Source organism: Myotis daubentonii, chromosome 18 (assembly GCF_963259705.1).
Source record: "Myotis daubentonii chromosome 18, mMyoDau2.1, whole genome shotgun sequence".
Taxonomy (NCBI): domain Eukaryota; kingdom Metazoa; phylum Chordata; class Mammalia; order Chiroptera; family Vespertilionidae; genus Myotis; species Myotis daubentonii.
This window is the reverse complement of record NC_081857.1, coordinates 17,184,714-17,209,363: the sequence shown is the minus strand read 5'-3', so window position 1 is coordinate 17,209,363 and position 24,650 is coordinate 17,184,714. Positions and strand designations below refer to the sequence as shown.

The following is a 24,650-nucleotide window of genomic DNA, read 5'->3' as shown; positions in this document are numbered from 1 at the left end:
AATTTCAAAAATTGTGTTAAATAATAGGCCAGAATATTACTAATAATTTTTATTTTACATGGGAGTTTTTTTTGGCATTTGAAAGCCCATGTGGTATTAGAAGTTCTAGGATATGAAAAAAAGATCATAAATGATTTGGAGTGGTGTGTTATGACATATCATAATTATTAAGTTCACTTTAGTGGAGAAAGCAAATTCTTAAGTTGGGCTTCAAGAGCACCTACTTATTCTCTTTCAAACCCAGGAATTATTTGTCTAGAATTTTTTTCTTGCATGTGAATGTCTAGTTGTTCCAGCATCATTTTCTAAAAAAACTATCTTATCTCCATTATATTGTGCTTTGCTCCTTTATCAAAGATCAGTGACTATATTTATGTCATTCTATTTCTGGGCTTTCTATTTCATTCCATTGATCTATTTGTATATTATTTAACCAATATTATACTGTTTTGATTACTGTACAATTATAATAAGTCTTGAAGTCAAGTAACATCATTCCTCTGACTTTGGTCTTTTCCTTAATATTGTGCTTGGCTATTCTGGGTTCTTTTCCTTCCTATATCAACTTTAAAATCATTTTGTTGATATTCACAAAATAACCTGCCGAGATTTTGATTGGGATTGTATTGAATCTATAGAGCAAATTGGGAAGGACTAATAATCTTGACAACATTCAGTCTTCTGTCTACGAACATAAAATACCTCTCTAATTATTTAGATCCTCATTGCTTTCCTCATATAGACCTCTTACATTTTAAAAATATGTTGTGATTTTCCTCATATAGACCTTTTGCATTTAAAAAATATTTATACATAAATTTTTCATTTTGGGGAAGTGTGCTAATGTAAGTGGTATTATGTTTTTATTTTTTTGTTAATCTTCACCCAAGGATATTTTTCCACTGACTTTTAGTGAGAGTAGAAGGGAGGGGGAGAGACAGAGAGAAAAATATCAATGTAGAGAGACACATTGATTGGTTGCCTCCTGCATGCTCCCCAATCAGGGCCAGGGATCAAGCCTTGACTGGAATTGAACCTGGGACCATGCAGTCAATGACTCGATGCTCTATTCACTGAGCCAAACTGGTTAGGACAATGTTATTATGTTTTAAATTTCAGATTCCACATGTTCATTTTTTGTATATAGGAAAAAGATTGACTTTTGCATATTAACCTTATATTCTACAACCTTGCTATAATTACTTATTAATTCCAGAAGTTTTAAAAAACAGTTCTATTGTGTTTTCTACATAGACAATGAGGCCATCTGTGAACAAAGACAGTTTTATTTCTTCCTTCACAATCTGTATATATTTTATTTCCTTTTCTTGTCTTATTGCATTAGCTGGATACCTAGTAATAATGCCAAAAAGGAGTGGGAAGAGCAAATATCCTTGTCTTGTTCCTATTCTTTATAGGAAAGCTTTTAGTTTTATGCCATTAAGTATTGTATTGGCTGTAGATTTGTTTTAGATTTTTTTTTTTTTATCAAGTTGAGGAAGTTCCCATCATTTCTAAATTGCTGGGAGTTTTTATCATGAATAGGTGTTGAATTTTATCAAATAATGTTTCTGCATCAATTAACATGATCATGTGATTTTTCTTCTTTAGCCTGTTGATGTGATGAATTATATTAAATTGATTTTTTTTTTTTTTAAATATATTTTATTGATTTTTTACAGAGAGGAAGGGAGAGAGATAGAGAGTTAGAAACATCGATGAGAGAGAAACATCGATCAGCTGCCTCCTGCACATCTCCCACTGGGGATATGCCCGCAACCCAGGTACATGCCCTTGACCGGAATCAAACCTGGGACCTTCCAGTCCGCAGGCCGACGCTCTATCCACTGAGCCAAACCGGTTTCGGCATTAAATTGATTTTTTAATGCACAATCAGCCTTGCCCACCTAGGATAAATCCCACTTGGTTGTGGTTATTATTTCTTATATATATTGTTGAATTTTATTTGGTGAGAATTTTTACATCTATGTTTATGGGAGATATTGGTCTATAGTTTCCTTTTCTGGAAAGGCCTCTGTCTGATTTTGTTATCAGGGTAATGTGGCTTCATAGAATGAGTTAGGAACTACTTCCTCTGCTTCTATCTTTTGGGAGAGATTGAAGAATATTGGTGTAATTTCTTCCTTACGTGTCTGGTAGAATTTATCAGTGAATCCATCTCGGCCTGGTGCTTTCTGTTTTGGAAGGTTAAATATTGATTTGATTTCTTTATAGACATAGGCATATTCCAATTGTCTTGCTACTTGTGTGACTTTGGGCAGATTATATCTTTCAAGAAATTGGTTCATTTATTCTAGGTTATAAAATTGTGAGTTGAGAGTTGTTCATAGTATTCCTTTATTATTTTTTTAATGTCCATAGGACCTGAGGTGATCTTCCCTCATTTATTTATATTTGTAATTTTTATTCTCTCTATATTTTTTTCTTATTTACCTAGCTAAAGGCTTATGAATTTCATTCATCTTTTCAAAGAACCAACTTTTGGTTTCATTGATTTTCTTTATTTCCGTTTTCAATTTTATTTATTTCAGCTCTAATTTTTACTATTTTTCTTCTGCTTACTTTGGACATAATTTTTCTAGTTTCCTAAAAAGTAGGGACTTAGATGATTAATTTTAGATCTTTTTTTCCATATATACAGGATATCTCAAAAGTGTATATACTACTTAAAGCTGATAGCTCAATCAATGTTTCTTTCTTTTCAGGTTTAACCCATTGGAATTAATTATTACTCAAAATCTGTATACATTTTTAGGGACACCCTATATATGACATGTGTGATATATTTTATTTAATACTATAAATTTCCCTCTAAGCACTACATTCACTGAATCCCCAAAATTTTTGTCATTGTTTCACTTTCTTTTTTTCTTTTTTCTTTTTTAAATATATTTTATTTATTTTTGCAGAGAGGAAGGGAGAGGGATATAGAATAAGAAACATCGATGAGAGAGAAACATCAATCAGCTGCCTCCTGCACAACTCCTACTGGGGATGTGCCCACAACCAAGGTACATGCCCTTGACCGGAATCGAATCTGGGACCCTTCAGTCTGCAGGCAGATGCTCTATCCACTGAGCCAAACCAGTTAGGGCCATAGTTTCACTTTCATTTAGTTCCAAATATTTAAAACTTCTGAGACTTCTTCTTTGATATGTGTTTAGAAGTATTGTTGTAATGTACCCCGCGAATCACACAAGGACGCCTCAAGAAGTCGAATTAAAAAGTCATATTTATTGCAAATACGGGACTATGAGGGGGCATTTCGCTCTCCCAGATCTCATAGTGCCCGCCCCAGCCCCAATACCAGATTTATATAGGCAAAGATCACAAAGGTATTGATTACATCCCAAGGTTTGGAATGAGGAACCTGGTTTGCAAAAAAAGCAGTTTACAGAAGCAGAAGCAGTTTACTTAAGCATGTTACCTAAATTACAGTTTTTGGGTCTCCTGAACACAGAGTCAACAGGGACATGTTACTGGAGCCCTCTGACCTTGGGATAATTGTGCTGTCCTTCCCAGGTAAAGGAAAATGTGCTTTCTAAGACCAGTATGACCACAACCAATGGGATATTCACATTACAATCAATAGGGTATTTAATCAAATGGGATGATTTATATAATTCAGAAAATCAAAATAACTTTGCTATTATTTTAGCAAGCAAATAAGTACAGAAACCAAGCAGCAGGGTTAGAGTTAAACTACAGTTTCTACCTGAGATGATTGCTACCATACTTCAGTATATTATTTAACCTCTAAGTACTTTGTGATTTTCCAGCTATCATTCTGTTACTGATTTCTAGTTTAATGCCTCTTTGGTCTGAGAGTTAGATGCTGTATGATTGTTCCACGTGAGCTTAAGACTAATGTGTATTCTGCCCATTGCTGAATGAAATATTTTGTTGATGGTAATTATATCTAGTTGGTTGATGGTGTTGTTGAGTTTAATTATGTGCTTATTGATTTTCTGCCTGCTGGATCTGTCCATTTCTGATAGAGCAGCATTGAAGTCTCTAATTATGGTAATGATTCCCCCCCCCCCTCCCTCTTTCTTTCTTTCTGATGTGGGGAGTACATGCATGTAATTTTTAGCTGTAGTATAAGGCCACACACTTTTTAAAAAAGGATTCATGTTTTTTTCATGATTGATAATTTCATTTATGTAGCATAAAACTTTGGCTACACAGAGGTGATTCTCTGCCCTTTGGTTATATTATGAATCTGGATATTAATTACTCTATCAATAGAGAGAGATCTTCAGAAAATGTTGAAGGCTGTATAACTTTTGATCCCACTAATGCTGGTCTTTATGACTTGTTTTTATAATATTTTTTCTGCCTGTTTGTTTTTAGATTATTTTTATTTACTCGTCAGTATTAGTAGTATCTTAGCTTCTTTTGAATTACTATGGACTTTTTAACCAGTTAAGCAATTCTGTTAAAATAAGAATGGTAGGAGTAGCTCATAAATGTGGGCCACTTCAACGATTACACAAAAATGCTTGAGCTTTAGATAAAGACTCATAATCTTTTCTGTTGCTCAGAGAACTATGTGAGCCCCTGTTTTGTTTGATAGAGTTATTTAATAACTAGTTTCTAGTTAGGTATTTAATAAAGTCTCCGACCTGTTGACATTTATGATGTGCATGCAAACTACTAGGCTAATCGAAACTCTTGACATTGCTGCAAGTGGTTTGTGACAAATGCATTGCATTTCATAGAAGCAGTTACCTGCTCTTGCCTTCGGTCCAGAGGATTTTTGAATACTGCTCGGGGAATGTCTTGCCAAACAAGACTTTCATTCAACAGTAACGATGAAAACAAACAAACCTAAATAATGCAAACATCTTGCACGGACCTTGCTGTTCTAAGGCAGGGCTTAGTCATCCAGCACAAAGCCTGATTGTGCTCCTCGAAGGCTGCAGTCCTGATTTACATTTTTCCCCAAGCGCTTGATAAACCTGACAGCAGGGAGGTCCTAGTAGTCGAGCGGTAGGGACACTTTAAAGCGTGATCCGTGATCCAAACGCCTCACTGATTCTGAGATGGGAGAGAGGAGAGGATCCAAAAAGGAACAGCCCGCGGATCAAAGCATGTTTCTGGTATGCACACGACTTCCTCCCAACTGGAATATTTTTACATTAGTCTCGGGGAAACGAGACCAATTTACTTGGAGTCTCTATTGGAAGTTTGTTTTTAACTCACTTTCCTTCTCTTTCCAGGTGGAGCACCAGTATTCCCACAAGTTCACGGTAGTGGTGTTACGTGCCACCAAAGTGACAAAGGGCGCCTTCGGTGACCTGCGTAAGTGCCTTTGTCTACTTTTCTGTTGCAGAGTTGCTTGAGTTCCTCGATCAGCCAGGGCTGTCTCTTTAAATGTGTTATCTTCTCCTCTGATGCCCTGATAGCTGTTGGAATATCATTTTACCTTCACTTTAGTTCCGAGGACTTGGAGTCACACAGAATGACTGTCTGATGACATACAGATCTTTGGAATTCAAAGAAATTCTGTTTAACTCTATTTGGAAAGAGAGCTAAATTGACTTTGAACAAGCCGCCTCTGTGAGGTATTGTGGCTATAGGATAAAATTTTAAAAAATGCAGTTTCTCTAGTTTTGTGCCTTTGACTGTGTTTAGTGCGTGTGGAAATAGTTTCAGAAATTGGTGTAGGACAGTTGAAAATGATGTGAGCGAGATCCTGGGAATAATGTTGAATTCACTTGTTGGCAGTGTCCTTCTCCATGTTCTGAAAAGCCATTTTCCAGGCTAATCCGACTACTGGAATGGCTGGGGGTCTTTGAGGTGGGAATGCAAAGAAAGATGGGTAACTATGACGATGATGGATTTCGTGAAACATGGGAAAGGCAATTACCCCGCAGAACAGGTTTTGGAGAAAGGAGGGAGAATTCAATTTGTCAGGCTGGGGAACAGGGAAGGCTTCCCTGGCGGGACGTCATTTAAACTGGGGCTTGAAGGACGAGCATGTGGATGGCGAGAACAGGACGAAGTCCCGGGGACCACAGCATGTTCAAGGGGGGAGAGGAGCAGCGCGCTTGTAAGGAATGCAGGCAGATATGGAGGACACGTACTAATATGACGAAGACTGAGATTTTATCAGAGACTCAGTGGGAAGACTCTGCTGGCATTTGAGTCATGAATCACATGATTGGATCTTCATTTGAATAAATGTTTGTTCTGTGCCGAGTCTGTTAAATGTATTGGAGGTGAAGGTGGAATGTACTTTTGACGTTGAAGGCTAGGAGGGACTTGAGCTTGTTGTAATCACGATGAAAATGGGTCAATAGAGAGAGGTTAAATACTAAGAAAAGCAGAATGCTAGCTCTGTGCTCAAGACTTGGGTGAATGAGGAAGGCTGTCTGGGAAGTCACTAAAAGTGAGAGAAGGAAAGAGGTGAACAGGCCGTGATGAGTTTGGGTGCTCAACCACTGAGCCACACTGGCCAGGCTGGATCTGCTTTCTTAACTACTTCCCCATAGGCTGCAGGCACCTTGGATCTCGGTGACAGTAAAACTGCAGTTGATAATAAAGTTTTCTCTGTGAGCATATGAAATGAAACACTCGTCCTTGGTCTCAGACCTCATTTTATAACCAAATGAAGCAGCTGGCACGCTGTGCTGACTTCCTCATTGAGTTTCTGCTCCTTTTAAATGGTGTTGGGGAAAATATACATCACTCTGATAATGGAGGGTAGTCTCAGAATTCAGAACTGGATAGAGGCATGTTTCATTCCCTAAGATGAAACCAGAAAATGAATACCAGAGTGGTGTTTGTTTTTAATATATGTTTATTGATTTCAGAGAGGAAGAGAGAGGGAGAGAGAGATAGAAACATCAATGATGAGAGAGAATCACTGATCGGCTGCCTCCTACACACCTCCTACCAGGGATCGAGCCCGCAGCCCTGGCATATGCCCTGACTGGGAATGGAACCATGACAGCCTGGTTCATAGGTCAATGCTCAGCCACTGAGCCACACTGGCCGGGCCCATAGTGTTTTTGAAATGACAAAATGCATACCTTGATAGGTACGTTTCGTAGCCTAATTATGCATATGTGCTGAGGATTCTTGTCTGATCTCATTGGACACACTAACCTCTTTCTCCTTACAAAATTAGCATCATAAACATTAGGGCTTCTAAGCTTCTAAGGATAGTTGTAGCATTGCAGAGAGGTCTGCTTTCCTTAGGTATTCAGGAGACAATAGATCTTAATGCCATCATTTAAATGATAAAAAATAAATACACTTGGCAGAACTGTGAACTCACTGTATTTAAACCAATTTTTATGAGATCCTATTGTTTAATGTCTTAAGGGACTGTTAAGATTTTCTTGAGAACAAACCTTCAGCTTCTGTTTTTCATATCTGTATCTGTGCGCAAATGATGTTCTATTTCAGATAAACTCATAGCAACATCTGTATCAAGTTCCTAATTTTTAAACGTCTGGGTCATTTGCAGGTCTGAGGCTGACCTAATCTCCCCAAACAGTGGCTCTCAAACATTAAGGTCTACGTGAATCACCAGGGGATCTTGTTCAGAATGCACTTTCTGACTCAGTGGGTCTGGGGAGTAGATTCTAACATCCAAATGATGCAGACACTATGGATACATGGGCCACATTTTGGGAGATAGGATCTAGGCAATTTCTTCTATTCTGTGTTTGCTTAGACTGAGTCTAGACAGCTTATGAGCAGAGAAGACTTTAAATATTTTAAAATGGAACAAAGATTCTAAGGTTTTTGTTTTTTGCTGAATTCACTTTATAAAAGGAAACCATAAATGACTTAATACTTAATGACTTAATACTTTTTATTTTAAAAACTCTTATAGAGGATTAATGACCTGACTTGATACATTATCATTGAGAAGAATAATAGAAATATAATCATGATTTTAGCAGATCACAAGCAATAAAAAAAGTAGGGAATATCTTTTCATTGCCTCAAAGGTCGCAATGTATATTTCAAGTTAAATGATCAAATGTATGGACTGTATATAAATGCATTATTTCCCTCATGCAACAAAGATATCCTACATACTTATTTTAGTATGACTTAATTCTCCCTCTTCCTCATTTGTGGTTTGGTGATATTTGAGACATAAGTTAAACCCAGGCAGGGTAAATCTAGGTGCTGGTTTCATTGAGCTGTGGCATTGGGAAATATTCTTTTCCTTTCCTCTGCGAGGGGCTTTGGTTGAGATGTGACACACCTGCGCTGTGCTGTGTGTTGACTGCATAGAGTTTACATAAATGCTTATTATTGAAAACGGGGCTGTTCTCCAAAACGGAAGTTTAAATTGTCAACTTGCACCTATTGTCAGAGGGTATAAGTACAAAAACCGGGTGATTCAAATGGAATGGGAGATTTAAAAATGCTGTGCTGATTCTTGAAGAACCTTGGGGTTATACCATCTTGTGGTATTGAGCCAAGAAGAAACACATTGGGGCTTCACTTGTTTTTCAGCGACATGTGGTCTAGGGTGAATTCCCAACAGTACTGGCGTGGGACTGGTAAGGCAAGGGATGAATATGGGGCATCTGTAAGATGACTAGAAGTAAACATGGAAGCCCCTTTGCAAATTGATTTTTACTACATATTCATATATAAACTAGCTATCAAGCACTAAATATTGGCATGTATTCCATTTCTTTTGTTGCTTTTTCTGTCTCTGCAGTCCTATGGAGCAATTACTCTGAGTTAACACATCACAGTGCAGTGAAATGGATAGTTTCCACATTACTCTGGTCCATGAAATCTTACTCACGTGGTTATTCTAAATCTCATTAATTTGGACTCTGAGTCCCCGCTCACTAAAATAGGTGGGAGAGTGTGGGTGATCTCCCCTCTCCAAGGTCTCACAGGTGTTCTAGGTACTTAGAGTTGCCTATAAATTAGGAGGAGGGCCTGTTGTAAGGCTTGGTGGCTACCGTCATTGGCATCAGACCTTCGGGTAAATGTTCGCATGGGTTCTGGATTCCACTTTTGGCATTTCCACTGAAATGCCTCTCAGAGTAGTCTTCCGAGTGATCATACACCACACCAGAGAGACCTTACCACGTTGTTCAAGGTAACAGTGCGTTCAGTCCAGCCTTCATGGCCATCCTGTAGTTACCAGCCCATGCCCAATGCACAAGGATCATGGTTTTCCAACACTTGTAACACCTTAAGAAAATCCAAACCCACATACGTTTTAGGAAAGGTAACCCTCTTTCCTCCATTCTTGCCTCTCCAATGCAATAGCCTCAATCTTTTCACCTCTGGGACCACCCAGAGGAATAAACCTCTTGAAAAGAAATAACTATCAACACAAATTGTTAATAATTCCCTGGAAAGAAGCTTAGAACTCAACCTTCCCATTTGTCAATATTGGGCAAGAGGCAGGGTGTTGGATATGTATGAAGAGAAATATCATCTACTTAATCATTTGAGAATCTTCAGCAGCAGCAAGAGCAATGTAGAAATTAGTATGAAAATGTTATCCCCTCGAAGAGCCATCCTTGAATTCCACAGTGATCAGAATCTCCAGGGAAGAAGCAGAGTATATGAAAAAATGTTTTCCAGAGCCAAATACTCCTCACTAGTTCTGTGTCCTTGGGAGAGTTTTCTCTCTGTCTTTCTCTCATCTAAGAGATGTTGTGAGAATTTGATGAGTTGACATATGTGAAGCACTTACATGCCTGGTGCACAATAAGTGCTCAATAAATATTACCTCTTATTGTTAAAATATTTCATATATCAACATAAGACATTTATTTGTTAAATATAACCTTAATATGAGCCAAAGAATATTCTTTTTTTAAAAATATATTTTATTGATTTTTTACAGAGAGGAAGGGAGATAGAGAGTTAGAAACATCGATGAGAGAGAAACATTGATCAGCTGCCTCCTGCACATCTCCCACTAGGGATGTGCCCACAACCAAGGTATATGCCCCTGGCCGGAATCGAACCCGGGACCCTTCAGTCCACAGGCCAATGCTCTATCCACTGAGCCAAACCGGTTTCGGCCAAAGAATATTCTTTATGTGCACAGGGATAATTTTTAGTTTTTCACCTTCCAGACAAGAAATATCCATCATGAATTTCCATGTTGAGCTAATTAATAGATTCTTCTTTTTCAGCTTGAGAGAAACAAATGGTGAGATGATACTTCCATTGTCTAATCTGATACTCCTGGGCACAGTTCACCTCTGGCCTGCCTTGACAGCTGTCCAGACTTCTGTTTGGCACCTGTCAGATGGGAGTCTAATCATACACATGTAAGATTTGAACCTGTGTCTCATACTTATTTATTTATTTATTTATTTATTTATTTATTTATTTATTATCACATATGAGCATTTATTCCAAGAATGCCTGCAGTATTGGGGAGCAGCAAGTCATCCATGAAAATATGCTCTGCATGCCCATAAGCCAGCTGCTTATATGGGGTAGAAGGATAAAGATTACATGGGGAAGTAGGCAAAAGGAATAAGAATGGGTATTTTAGGCATGGGGAAGTAGGCACAAGAAATAAAAATGGGTAGAATGGTTACAGATTACAGGCAGTCCTGGGCAGGGTGGCGCCTCTGGGAACTCCATTGTTTCTTTTGGCAGCAAGGTTATTAATCTTTCCATGATGATAGGCAATTCTTGGATGAGAATGGACTGCATTTCATGGTTAACTCCCAAGTCCCCTTAGCTCCCAGGTGCCTGCGCATACAACTCCCAGCCAGATCAGAATATGCTTTCTTTCATCGGAATGAAACAATATAGTTAACAGAATATGATCTTACTCACTTTTTAGAAAATAGACCCTTAGCCTGAGTCTGGCAAAATAATAAGATCTCAGAGAACTTTGGATAAATAAAAGTATATGTAATTATATTTTTTTCTTGGATAGTGCTTCCTTCTTCTTCTTCTTCTTCTTTTTTTTTTTTTTTTTTTTTTTTTTTGCCTTGCTAGAGTGAGAATTTAAAAAAATTATTTTGTACTTCATTTCTTGGAGTACGAATACCTTTGGTTATGTCTACCCATAGCTTTCTAGAATTTTCCTGGGTTTCAATGGACAGAAACTTTGTGACACTTTTGAATTAATCTAAGCAATCTCTTTTGGATTAATTATGGTTTGTCAAATGATTTTTTTTAATATATTTTATTGAGTTTTTACAGAGAGGAAAGGAGAGAGATAGAGAGTTAGAAACATCGATGAGAGAGAAACATCGATCAGCTGCCTCCTGCACACTCCCCACTGGGGATGTGCCCGCAACCAAGGTACATGCCCTTGACCGGAATCGAACCTGGGACCTTTCAGTCCATAGGCCGACGCTCTATCCACTGAGCCAAACCGGTTTTGGCTGTCAAATGATTTTTAATAAATGGCACTGCTATTGGCCTCAAGCCACCTGCCACCCTTAAGTATACCTTTTCTGGACCAGATATTTTCCTAGCATTAGCCCTCAGGTTCTGATGGAACATGAGTTTTGGTTTACTAACATTTTTGGAATATTTTGAGTACCCACCCCAGATTTTAAAAATTCTAAGTATAACGAAATAATTTTCCACTGGGCTTTTTATAAAAGATAATTTTTAAATGAGTAAAGTGTTCCAGAACACACATCTATCTCTCATCTCATATCTTGTACTTATTTTCTATGTAGTAGGGAAATAAAATGTGTTAGGAAGGCACAACTGTTCCTCACTGATGTAGAATGTTATGTAGTTCGTTAAGTTGTAAAACAGTTTTATGAGTACAGTTAGTCCTTTTCTTCTCCATTTAAATTTTATTCGATTTTGTGATTTGCTTTGAATGTGTGTGTTTGTATTCTTTTGGTCTGGCGAATACAGTGAATAATACTGTCCTGTGATATTTTGATAATATCAATTGATCACTGGGTGGATTTTCACCACATTTATTCAATAAATAAACAGAGCTATATTCCAGTTGTATATTTGGTAGCAATGCTTTGTTGAGATAATAAAAACAGGTTCCTGTCAAAACAAAGAGAATATCACCACACTAATAGGGACACGAGTCACCTGTTCTCTCTTTTTTTTTTTTCCAAGACCGATCAGTGATGGATCCTACCCATTTAAATCATTGCATTTATGTTTTATACTCGAGCTTCTTCATTTTAAAATACTTTTTGAATTTTTCACATATATACTTTTACATGTTAATGTTCTATCAAGTGAAGGAAAGCCTTGATTTAAAGCTGAGTGATATGCAGCCACTTTTCATATGCTAAGTAAATTCTCTTTGCCAAAAGTCATATGCTATTTCTATATTGAAAAGGTGAGATTAATATCTAGTGATATTAAATTTAAAAATAGGTTAATTTTTTTTAAGAAAGGGACATATCTGCTGCTCCAAAAATGTAAGCATTTATGTGAAAACTATATGCTATTTTAGTATACTTTAACACTTTATTAAACATAAAAATTGTGTGGTATCAAGATTGAAATAATTAATTTAATTTGTCCACTGAGCTTGAGTCAGAGGGTTGTTGTAAATCTTACTGACTCCTTAGAAGCACTTTTCGATTCTCACTCCTCAGTTAATATGTTTTTTATGAAATATTTTAGATAAAATTCTAGGCAAAATGATTTGAAATTGTGTACAGGTGTAATACAAATCTCTAGATGCAAAATGAAATAATGATTTTGAAATTTGGAAAAGAAGTGTTAGAGAAATATAACACAGTGCTTATTCCAGCAAGGCTCTGTTATTAATATCACATCAATAAATGCTGAGCATCTGCTAAGCACTTAATATTCATTCTCTGCCTTAAAGCATTGCAACAGACACAAACATAGTACTTATGGCAAATAACTTTATTTAGTGCCTATTTCATACCACAGGGAAGTGTGTCTAATGGTTAGAGCAAGGACTCTGAAACTGGCTTGCTTGGGTTCAACTCTCCCATTATTTATTAACCACATGAATTTGGGCAAGTTAGGTCTTAATTTCCTCCACTGTTAAGTGGGGGTAATAATTATACCTTCCTCATAGGTTTTGTTTTAGGAGGATGAAGTGAGACTATGGAGTGCTTAGAAAAGTACTTGGCACCTAGTGTATGCAATATGTCTGTTAAATAAATAAACAAAAATGCTAAGCAAAGTTCTTAGGACTTTATATTATACTTCATTTATTCACTTCAGTAACACAATGAGATATGTGCTATTGTTAAATTTTACAGATGTAGAAATTTATTTAAAGACACTAAGTAAAAAATCCAAAATCACACAGCTATTATGTTTTAGGGCTACAACTGACACGTGTCTCACCCTCATGTCTAATTGTACAGCAGCTTTGCTTTTGAGCTACTGATGGTCTAGCTGGGAGGATGAAATGGGTGGAAATAAATTTTTGGAAAACCAACCGAAGAGAGTATATACTCAGAAATTGTGCATTTAGATTATACAGTGTCACTGATTTTTACATTGTTGGCAGTAAGCTTCTAAGAAGACTTTGCCACTTGAATAGATATTAAGAGTTTTATAACTTAGAGTTTTCATATGTGGAAGCATGTGGGACATTTCAATTTGGGGAAAAATCATAAGAAAAGGTTGTAAAAATGGGATTGACTTAGTATGTCTAATACACATTACTTAGGGAACTCCGCTATTTTTAATGGTTCATGCTAGTGGATAAATGTCGGATAGCGAGGTTGGTGCCTTGCTTTAGTGCAGTGGTTCTAAACTGTGGGTTGATTTTATCTCCCAGGGCACATTCAGCAATATCTGGAGATGTTTTTAGTTGTCATAATTGGGGGACCCTACTGGCATCTAATGGGGAGAAGCCAAAGACAGGACCCCAGAGCCAAAAATGATTCAGCCCAAAATGTCAGCAATGCCAAGCTTGAGAACTCAAGGTTTTAATGAAAATGAAGTTACTTTTGCATAGAGTGTAACGCACATATATAGTTAAACCCATACATGTAAAATTAATAATATAAACACGTTTTATAATATTAAATAAGCACTTCTGGAGAATTACTTCTCCAACCTAACCAGATTCCAAGAAACATCCTTGAATTATAAACATTTAAAACATTCCAGGCACAGATACTGATATGAAAGGTATTTTTATTTTTTTCCAAAAAGGTATCATTGAGATTTGAATAAAAGGGCAGGACAGGCAAAAACAAAAAATTCAGTTCTGTTTTAGATCTACATTTTCCTTTCTTTGTGTTGTTTTGAATATATCTTTCTCTGTTTTTTTCATGAATATCAGCATTTTTTACAATACACTGTAAGTAATTTTTACTGTATGCAGGTGGTAGCCCACTTCATTAATGTACTAAGTCAATGCATTAAATCAATTGAGAGTACTAGATGATATTGGTCTTTTCCCCTAACATCCATTTGTCTGGTGGTACATTCTGGTAGTTTCATGTCCCTTTACCAAAGGAGACATGTGACCTGAGATAACACTAATCTAGATTTGAGGCTGTGAGAAAGAGGAAAACAAAAAAAGAGTTCAAATTGGAGATGCTGCTTGGTAGAACAATTTCACAACAGTGTTGGTAAAACTGCTTTGTACTTCAAATGAGAAAGGTATTCTTTGATTATTTGAGTTCCTGGACAATGCTGTTGCTATTGTAAAGGCATTGCTCTTCTCTTTTCAGTATATACAGACTCACCGCCTTCCAGCTGCTGTATGTCCAGCAATTTGCAGGGACTGCCCATCCGCATCTGGAGCCATAACAGTTCCAGGTGTTTTTTTTTAATCTTTATTGTTGAAAGTATTACATACATTGCTCCCCCCTCCCCCCCCCCCATTGACCTCTCTAGCCCATACCCACCCCTCACCCCAGGCCTTCACCATCCTATTGTCTATGTCCATGGGTCACCCGTGTATGTGTACAAGTTCTTTGGTTGATCTCTTCCCACCCATCCACCCTCCCCTGAGGTTTGATGTCTGTTCCAGGCCTCTGTGTCTCTGGGTCTTACACAGCTGTAGAAAAGAAAGAACTCTTACCATTTGCAACAGCGTGGATGGACCTGGAGACTGGTATGCTAAGCGAAATAAGCCAGCCAGAGAAAGACAAGTGTCACATGATCTCACTCATATGTGTAATCTAATGAACAAAATAAACTGATGAACTCTGATCCAGAGACATAGAAGCATGGAACAGTTCTGGAGGGAGCAGGGTCTGCCATCTATAAACAAGTACCTCAGCACTCTACCCTATTCCTTAGCATTATGAAGGGAGGCAAACTGGGACTCGAGGATTTTAAAAGTGCATTTAGCATTTATTATTTGGAAATAAAGTTTAAATACAAATGCACTTGGAAGAAATGACTGGCATAGATATATATTAGAAGGAAAATAAATGGAGTGGGACAAAGAGCCTGGAAGGTGGGGACATATTGTCTAAGAGTAAAAAGAAGTTAGAGAGGCGTGACTGTTGTGCCTACGATAAAGGTCACCTCTTCTACAGTATTGCTTGGGGCTAGCCCGTCATCCATTATTTCAATAATATTTATTATGTCTGACTTTGTGCTAGACTCTTAGAGTAGTGAATAGGAAAGGTCTGGTTCCTGCCATCATGGAGTTTACAGTATAATAGAGGCAGAAATAAGAGTTCTTAGTGTTGGTATAGATCAGTGATGGCGAACCTTTTGAGCTTGGCGTGTCAGCATTTTGAAAAACCCTAACTTAACTCTGGTGCCGTGCCACATATAGAAATTTTTTGATATTTGCAACCATAGTAAAACAAAGACTTATATTTTTGATATTTATTTTATATATTTAAATGCCATTTAACAAAGAAAAATCAACCAAAAAAATGAGTTCGTGTGTCACCTCTGACACGCGTGTCATAGGTTCGCCATCACTGGTATAGATGAAGGGGCAGGAATTTGGCTTCAAAAAGACAAAGTTAACGACCTCACTCAACTTGCTAAGTGCCTCTGAGTCTCAGTTTCAGCAATCTGAGGCTTTCAGTGCAATTATTTTCATTTTATACAGATGGATATAGATGAGGCCTCTAGGGAATATAGTTTACAATGGGCGGTTTTACCTGATAGGAAAACAGAACAACTAGTTGACTAGGGTGTGTGAACTAGATAAGAAAAACAGAGAGAGAACATTTCATTCCACTCATCCTTTAAGTGTACAGTCTGTGGATCCTTATCTTGGATATTCTGAGGGCAAGGACATGTTGAATAATGTTTAGTTATCAGCTAAAACGGCAGAAGAAAACATAGATATGCTCAAGTAAAAGAGAAGCAATGTTCCCTTAGGCAGAACAAAGGCTTCTGCCCTCAAGAAGACTGTGTGAAATGTTTGGAATGTGTGAATTTTGGAGATGCTGCTTGGCCTACCTGTTGACTTGGAGAGTGGCATTCAAGTGCATGGTGCAGGAGGATCACTGACTGCAAGCGACCCAGGGTCTGGTGGTGGGAGCCCTTCCAGGGCTTTCTCACCATGGTTAAGCCTGCCTTCAGAGGCAGTGAAGGTCAAAAGTGTGTTTCACAAAGACAGTGGTGGTGGCATATTGGAAAGTGGCTCCACTGTGAGAAAATGAGCAACTATGAGATTATATGAACGGTGCAGGTGAGGAGTGGTGCTTAGTTGAAACGAGCCAGTGATAATTCAAGAGGAATTGAGGAGCCAGAGGTGAAATAGGCACAAGCATTAGAAGTGAAGTAAGTACAACTTGGAGACAGATTGAACTTAGGAGCCATGAGGAAAAGAGGACAACGCTCATGTTTCTAGCCATGGCAACTAGAAATGATGGTGCCATTAAATAAAATAGGGAAATTGGGGAAAAGTACAGTGTTTTACTTTTAGTATTTTGGGTCGGTATTTTGCTTTGGTTTTCTTTTGTTATACATTTAAGGAAAGGAAGATGGGGAAAATACATTCCTGTGAGGTATTTTCAAGGTACTTACTAGGTATGCGAGGTATTTTTAAGGCTTTCAAGAGCAGATTGAAGATCTCAGAGTAGAGGTGGGGCTCACAGAAGTGGCTTAGAGAGACAATATTTTATACACAAGCCAGAGCCAATTTTGGATTTTCTTTAAAGATTCAGAATGGTTATAAAACATGGAGCCTCTTTCAAATGCATTACTCAGCATGAGATTATATATGGACCTGTAATTAGGAATCTTGTGTTTCTTGTGTTTGTGCCACCTCCTCCTTGCAGCCTTGAGGAAATGAAGGAGTGCATGATGGCTGTCATTTAAACCTTAAGGTGATGGCTTTTGAAGGATCTGAGATTAATTAGATTACAGGATTGTTGCTGCCATGGGACCTTATTTGAAGCAAAGGGTTTAAGTTGCTACTGGGGGTGTGTGTGTGCATATCCAGTTTCTTCAGACTATCTACATACATGTGATAATTCCTCTTCAAATTGTTTTTTTTTCTTTTTTCTAATGTATTTTGTTGATTTTTTACAGAGAGGAAGGGAGAGGGGTAGAGAGTTTGAAACATCGATCAGCGCCTCCTGCACATCCCCTCCCCCACCGGGGATGTGACCGCAACCAAGATACATGCCCTTAACCGGAATCGAACCTGGGATCCTTCAGTCCGCAGGCCCACACTCTCTCCACTGAGCCAAACCGGTTAGGGCTTCAAATTGTTTTTGACTACATGAACATTACATTTTTTAAAAGGTTCGCCCCCTTTTTCTAATAGAGACCTGTAAGAGATAAGAAGAGAAAGTCCACAATTTAGTGTAAATTGAAGGAGGGAGGGAGTTACAATGATAAAAGACAAAAGATAAAAGATACAACGAGGAAACATCTAGACTCTAGATTCTAGAGAATCAGGGATTCACAAAATATGATATTTTGGGCACAAAAGTAGAGAATTGCCAAAGGTGTTGCATATATGCCAAATAAAGTTGAAAATTGAGAAAAAGCTCATTGAGTGGTCATCAGACTAAAATAACTGATAGCAAGAAATATTCAAAGTGATGAAAAGCAAGAACCTACAACCAAGATTACTTTACCCAGCAAAGCTATCATTCAGAATTAAAGGTCAGATAAAGAGCTTCACAGATAAGAAAAAGCTAAAAGAGTTCATCACCACAAAACCAGTATTATATGAAATGCTGGAAGGTATTCTTTAAGAAAAGGAAGAAGAAGAAAAAGGTAAAGATAAAAATTATGAACAACAAATACACATCTATCAACAAGTGAATCTATAAATCAAGTGAATAAAAAATCTGATGAACAGAATAAACTGGTGAATATAATAGAATCGGGGGCATAGAAAGGGAGTGGACTGACAATTCTCAGGGGGAAAGGGGTGTGGGGTGTGCAGGAAGAGACTGGACAAAAATCATACACATATGGATGAGTACAGTGTGGGGAGGGGTGTTAAGGGCTGAGGTTGGGGTGGGAACCGGATGCAGGGGAGCTATGGGGGGAAAAAGAGGAACAACTGTAATAATCTGAACAATAAAGATTTAATTTAAAAAAATCGATAAAAATATTTAAAAAAATAAAAAATAATATAAAATAATTGATAGCAGAGCACTCATTTCCACAAAGAGCAATTTAGAAAACAGGTTAAATTAATCTAAAAGTGTCCAAAGGATTGAAAGTTGCTGAATGAACTGGGATTTGAGGGACCAAGATCTCAGGGAGAGAAGTCACTGAAGTAGTGTTCTGCACTCCATTTCCCCTCTGACCACTGCTGAGTCTAGCTAGGCTTGGGGGGGTGATAGGGATGTAGGAAGTAGCCAAGCACTGAAGAGGCAGAGAAAAACAGAGCTTTGGCAATTTCAAAAGGACTTGGGGACAAAAAAGCTTGGTTTCAGGACCAAATCCGTTAAGATTTGTTGGGCAAGATCCCCTAGATCAGCGGTTCTCAACCTGTGGGTCGCGAGCCCTTTGGTGGTCAAAGGACCCTTTCACAGGGGTCGCCTAAGACCATCCTGCATATCAGATATTTACATTATGATTCATAACAGTAGCAACATCTACACTAATAAAAGAGAAAAATGGTAATTGGCGTACGACGATACCCTTTTCATGGGCTAATTAGGGCTATATGCAAATTAACTGCCAACTAAGATTGGCAGTTAACTGCCAACAAGATGGCGGTTAATTTGCATATGTAGGCACAATGCAGGGAGGTGAAAGGGAAAGCAGGAAGAATCCCCCTGCCACTGACAGTGATCGGAAACCCAGGGGGGAGCTGGAGAATCAGGCGCCTTTGCCGCCCTGGCCAGTGATAGCAGGAAGTAGGGGTGGAGCCAGCGATGGGAGCTGGACACGGTCGAAGCTGGCAGTCCCGGGAGCTAGGGGTCCCTTGCCTGGGCCTAAAGCAGAGCCCACGATCGCGGGGCCGCTGCAGCTGCGGCCCGAGCCGGACGCCTCAGCCAGAGGCGTTAGGCCTGGGCAGGGGCGGAGCCTGCAACCGCGGGGAGCTGGGGATCCCCTGCCCAGGCCTGACACCTCTGCCGGAGGCCTCAGGCCTGGTCAAGGGGCCGATGTGGTGATTGGTGATCGGAGGGTGATGAGGGTCAACTCCTCTGGCCGAGGCATCAGGCCTGGGCGGGGGGCTGAGCCGGGGATTGGGGGGATATGATGGTCCCCTTGCCCAGGCCTGAAGCCTGGGTCAGAGGCATCAGGCTTGAGCGGGGGGTGGAGCAAGCGATCAGAGGGAGATGGGGGTCCCCTGCCCAGGCATGATTCCTGGGCCAGAGGCCTCAGGCCTGGGCGGGGGCCAGAGCCAGTGATTGTGGGGACATGGGGGTCCCCTGTCCAAGCCTGACACCTCTGGCAGAGGTGTCAGGCCTGGGCAAGGGGCCGATCCTGCGATTGGAGGGTGATGGGGGTCAACGCCTGAGGGCTCCCAGTATGTGAGAGGGGGCAGGCTGGGCTGAGGAACACTCCCGCCCACCCCCCCACACCCAGTGCACGAATTTCGTGCACCGGGCCCCTAGTTACAGTTATGAAGTAGCAATGAAAATAATTTTATGGTTGGGTCACAACATGAGGAACTGTATTTAAAGGTCCAGAAGGTTGAGAACCACTGCCCTAGATAAAGGGAAGCATAGAGAATCCTGGGAGTCAGTGCCTTCATCATGTGCACAAGCCAAATTCTTTTTTCTGAATATATTTTTTATTGATTTCAGAGAGGAAGGGGAGGCAGAGAGAGGTAGAAACATCAATGGTGAGAATCACATTGATTGGCTGCCTTCTGTACACCCCCTACTAGGGATTGAGCCCACAACCTGGACATATGCCCTGACCAGGAATTGAACCATGACCTCCTGGTTCAATGGTCAGTGCTCAACCACTGAGCCTCAGTGGTAGGGCTGGACTGGATAAACATTTTTAAATTTTTATTTTATTAATTTTTTTACAGAGAGGAAGGGAGAGAGATAGAGAAAAAAACATCGATCAGCTGCTTCCTGCACACCCCCTACTGGCTATGTGCCTGCAACCAAGGTACTTGCCCTTGACTGGAATCGAACCTGGGACCTTTGAGTCCACAGGCAGATGCTCTATCCACTGAGCCAAACCGGTTAGGGCTAAACATTTTTTAAAAAATATATCTTATTGATTTTTTACAGAGAGGAAGGGAGAGGGATAGACAGAAACATCGATGAGAGAGATACATCGATCAGCTGCCTCCTGCACGCCCCCTACTGGGGATGTGCCCACAACCAAGGTACATGCCCTTGACTGGAATCGAACCCGGGACCCTTCAGTCCACAGGCCGATGCTCTATCCACTGAGCCAGACTGGCCAGGGCTGGATAAACATTTTATTGAACATTCATACAATGGAACAGTTTATATCAAAGTAGTGAATATATGTGTCGATATGGATGAATCTCACAGGCTTAGTAGTGAGCAAAAGAACCGGACCCAGGAATATATACTGATTCTATTTATGTAAAGATAAAAAACAGGTAAAAATATTTTATGGCGATAGGTGGCAGGGGAGTGTTCACCCTTCGGGGCAGGGGTTGGGGATGGGACTTGAGAGAATTTTCTGGAGGGCTGGTAATGATCCATATTTTGGTCTGGGTGGTGATATCATGGGTGAGTTCACTTTATGAAAATTCAACAAGTGCACAGCTACAATTTTCTAACTTTACTAAATGTGTCCTCTCTTAATAAAAACTTTACATTAAAAAAGAACTAAACTGTTTTTGAAATGTATGCATTTATAGTAGGCTTAACCATTTTCCTAGGGTGTTTACCAGTACCTCAGTGAACCTAGTATAGGAAGGTTGGCAATCATCAAAACTACGTTTTTAAACCTTTAACTTTAGAAGCTTTAAGTTTTCCATGTAATTACCATGATCATGAAATCATAGATATTTCAAAGGGGTGAGTACATTGGAGAATAGTATCAGAGGCATTTCTTTCAACAAATGGCTCTTTAATTTTTGGTCTCGTTATGGCATTTCTACTCTGATGGTAAGTGAAGCAGAAAGCTTGACTATCAGCCCATCAACTTGAACAGATTTCCAACTAACACGCCCACATGAACTTTATTCTTGGATTTGTTTTCATCTGGCCTCTTGAAAATGTATTTAATGGTTGGAGAGAAAAAGAAGTGAATTACTGGGCTTGCTTAATATAGTCTATGAGCAGAATAACTCCAGGACAGAAGGCCAGTAAGGCTGTTGACTTTTCAATGCTAAATTGTTTCTTCTTTTTAGTGGGTGTTATTATGCCATCATTCTTTAGTTGATTCTAATAAAATACGTTAAAATCCAATTTTTAAAAAACTTGTGTGCACGAGAATTACCTGGCTAAGTTGTTAAATAAAGAATGCATTTGCAAACCCATGCTGAAGACTGATGGAAGAAACACCACAGGTGATTCTGTGAAGTTAGTTTAGTGAATTGCATTTTTGAGAAACACTGCTTTAACACTAGAAAGACTGAAATTTAGTATATAGCTATATTGCCCAAAAGCAGTCAAAATGACTGCATTGTGAAAGAATAATATCAGAGCACTCTTCACTTATGTTCCTTAGCTTTTCCAATAACTCACTTCTATTCGACATTTCTTTCATGAATTTAGGGCGCAAAAGAAATAAAATAAACAACTTATTAGAACAAGTATCACTGCATAAAGATTCGAATAACAAGTACTAGTTTAGCTTATTGAGCAACTGCAACTTATCAAGTATCGACAATTTATCATGTACTTGTATGTTATCATGTGACGGTAATCGAAAAAAAGTGAAAACTGTTATTTCAATACAGAACCGAACTGGTCATATAAGAAATTTACTCAATTCAATAATAAGAGTCATTGATTATTTAAAATTTTCCCAAGCAGTCAAAATGACTGCTTTTGGGCAATATAGGTATAATATATATATATATATATATATATATATATATATATATATATATATATATACCGGAAATGAAGGAGGGGGGAGGTAACTACAATTATTAATAAACGCATTTATATGTTGTACAAAAAGTCACAAAATTCTAAGTCATTGTGTCCTTATATACATAATTGTTTTTCTAATTGAAATTAAAAAGCAGTCAAAATGACTTCCTTCGGCAATCTAGTGTTAAGCATTAGAGTACCATAGCTAACAGAATGTGAGGGTTTGAATTTGGGGGAGACTTTTCCTATAGGGATTTTTTGCTGTTTAACACACTAATCATAACAGGTTATGGGTCATCTTTATTTGAAGCAAAGGGTTTAAGTTGCTACTGAGCAAAGTGGATGTGAGAAAGCAGAACTTGGAGTTTAGAAGTTGCCATCAGCTTTTAATCATATATTATTTCTCAGGCAAAGCTGACAAATGGACCTGTTATTAATTAGGGTGCTCTTGAGTTAGTGAGGCTTATGAAACGTTTTATAAACCTGGAATTCGGAAGCTACTCCGATGCATATAGTGGAATCATGTGGGATCCACAAAGACCTGTATCCCACACCCCCAACATTTTTGTTCAGCAAGACTTAGATAAAGGACTTTGTCTACAGATTACATGTTTGCTTTACCACCGGTTTGGCTGGAACTAATCAAGGTAAAGCTGAAACCATGACTCAACCCCCAATTACCCAAAGGCATTGATTCACAAAGCCATGAAATAAATAAACCGGAGGGGGGGAAAAAACACAGATCTCTTTATCTACATTTGACTTTTCCTTAATGCAGATCTAGGAACTTCTCTAAAGCATTGGGCTAAGTTTTGCTGTCGAAATGGGCTGCTTTCCCTTTTCAAAGCTGTCACATGTTACCATGCCAATGAAGATTACAGATTATACTAGTACAAAGGAAATGAGCTATAGGGTTATGGCAATCCAATTTAAACTAGCCTCTTAAACTTCTTTGCATCCTGCAATGCCTGCCGCTGCTACCGATGTTTCTCAGAGAGCACAGATTAGCAATGATGCAGGTGGCAGCATCAAAGTGTGCAGCTGTCAGTGATATTTCGCTGCCCGGCACCCTCTGATGTCTTAACTTTGAAGTCTCTTGCTAATGAAGCAAGAGGAACTAGAAATACTAGCACTAGTGAGGAAAAAATTTAGAATATTGACTTTATTTAAAAGTAAAAATAAGAGTCCAAAGTGACAGCTTTGAGGATTTCAAATTTTTTTTCTTTAAGTCCCATTGTCCTGACTGGTTTGGCTCAGTGGATAGAAAGTCAGCCCATGAACTGAAGGGTCCTGGGTTTGATTGTGGTCAAGGGCATGTACCTCTCAGTTGCAGGCTCTTCCCCGGCCTTAGTTGAGGCATGTGCGGGAGGCAACCAATCAATGTTTCTCTCTTTATTTCCCCTCTCACTCTCTCTAAAAAATAAATGATAATAAATAAGAATAAAAATAAATAAATAAATAAATAAATACATGAATAAATAGGCTCGTTCATGTTTTGACACATAAACATAGTGTTGGCATCTAGAGCATATGACTCACTGAGAGGCCAGAATGGCTGAGAAGATGCTTATATCACTGGGTGACTTATGCCACTTCAACATGTGCATTCTTTTCCTTTCCGGTTCCTCCCAAGGAACTTCACTTTCTGCTTTCTCTTTCTTATATGGCCCCAGAAAACCTCTCCCTTCACCTCTTCCAAGATTCAAATGAAGACCAAGCCTCAAAAGGCAATTCCTCCACTTATGGTTGGAGTTTATTTGTGTTTAATAATCTGGGTGACTGAGTTACTAGTCACTGGCTTAATGTACCTACTTGTCTCCCATTTAGTCTTGCCTCTAAAATTAGGCTATTAGCATTTGACTCACTTCCATAATTCAGATCTGCAGTTTTGTGTTTGGCTCCCAGTCAAACTGCTCCTTGATGAGCAGTGCCTGGCGTACAGTAGGCATTCAAATATTTGTTGAATGAATGAATGGTGTTTACCATCTTCATGCCACCCCTTGCCCCACACATTTTTTGTTTTTTGCTTGGTTTCATTTTTTCTAATATTTCAGGGAAATATATTAGCAGCATTAGCCCCATGAGAAAGTACCAGGCCAATGGAATGATGAAGAGCTACATTTTGTACATTTAATGTAAAGTGCCAATTGAATATTCTCTTTAAAAGCACATGTTTACTTCTAATCAAAAGTGGAAAAATATTTTTCTTCATCATCTTCTACCACTTGCTATTCTAAACATGTAATTTTACTTCTGGTTTGCAACCTGAGCACTGGTGACATGGTGGAAGGATGGGGA

General features: G+C 38.8%; 1 protein-coding gene across 2 annotated transcripts in view; it reads left to right on the top strand.

Moving 5' to 3' along the window:
• PLA2G4A (phospholipase A2 group IVA) overlaps positions 1-24,650 on the top strand; it is a 132,010-nt gene that overhangs the window by 33,186 nt on the left and 74,174 nt on the right. The window contains exons 1-2 of one of the 2 annotated variants that reach the window (XM_059673256.1): positions 4,965-5,123; positions 5,244-5,325. In XM_059673256.1, the coding sequence (XP_059529239.1) occupies positions 5,067-5,123; positions 5,244-5,325 (139 nt within the window). In that variant the 5' untranslated portion in view covers positions 4,965-5,066. Of the gene's footprint in view, positions 1-4,964; positions 5,124-5,243; positions 5,326-24,650 lie in introns of those variants that run through there. The other variant, XM_059673257.1, reaches the window with a different exon arrangement.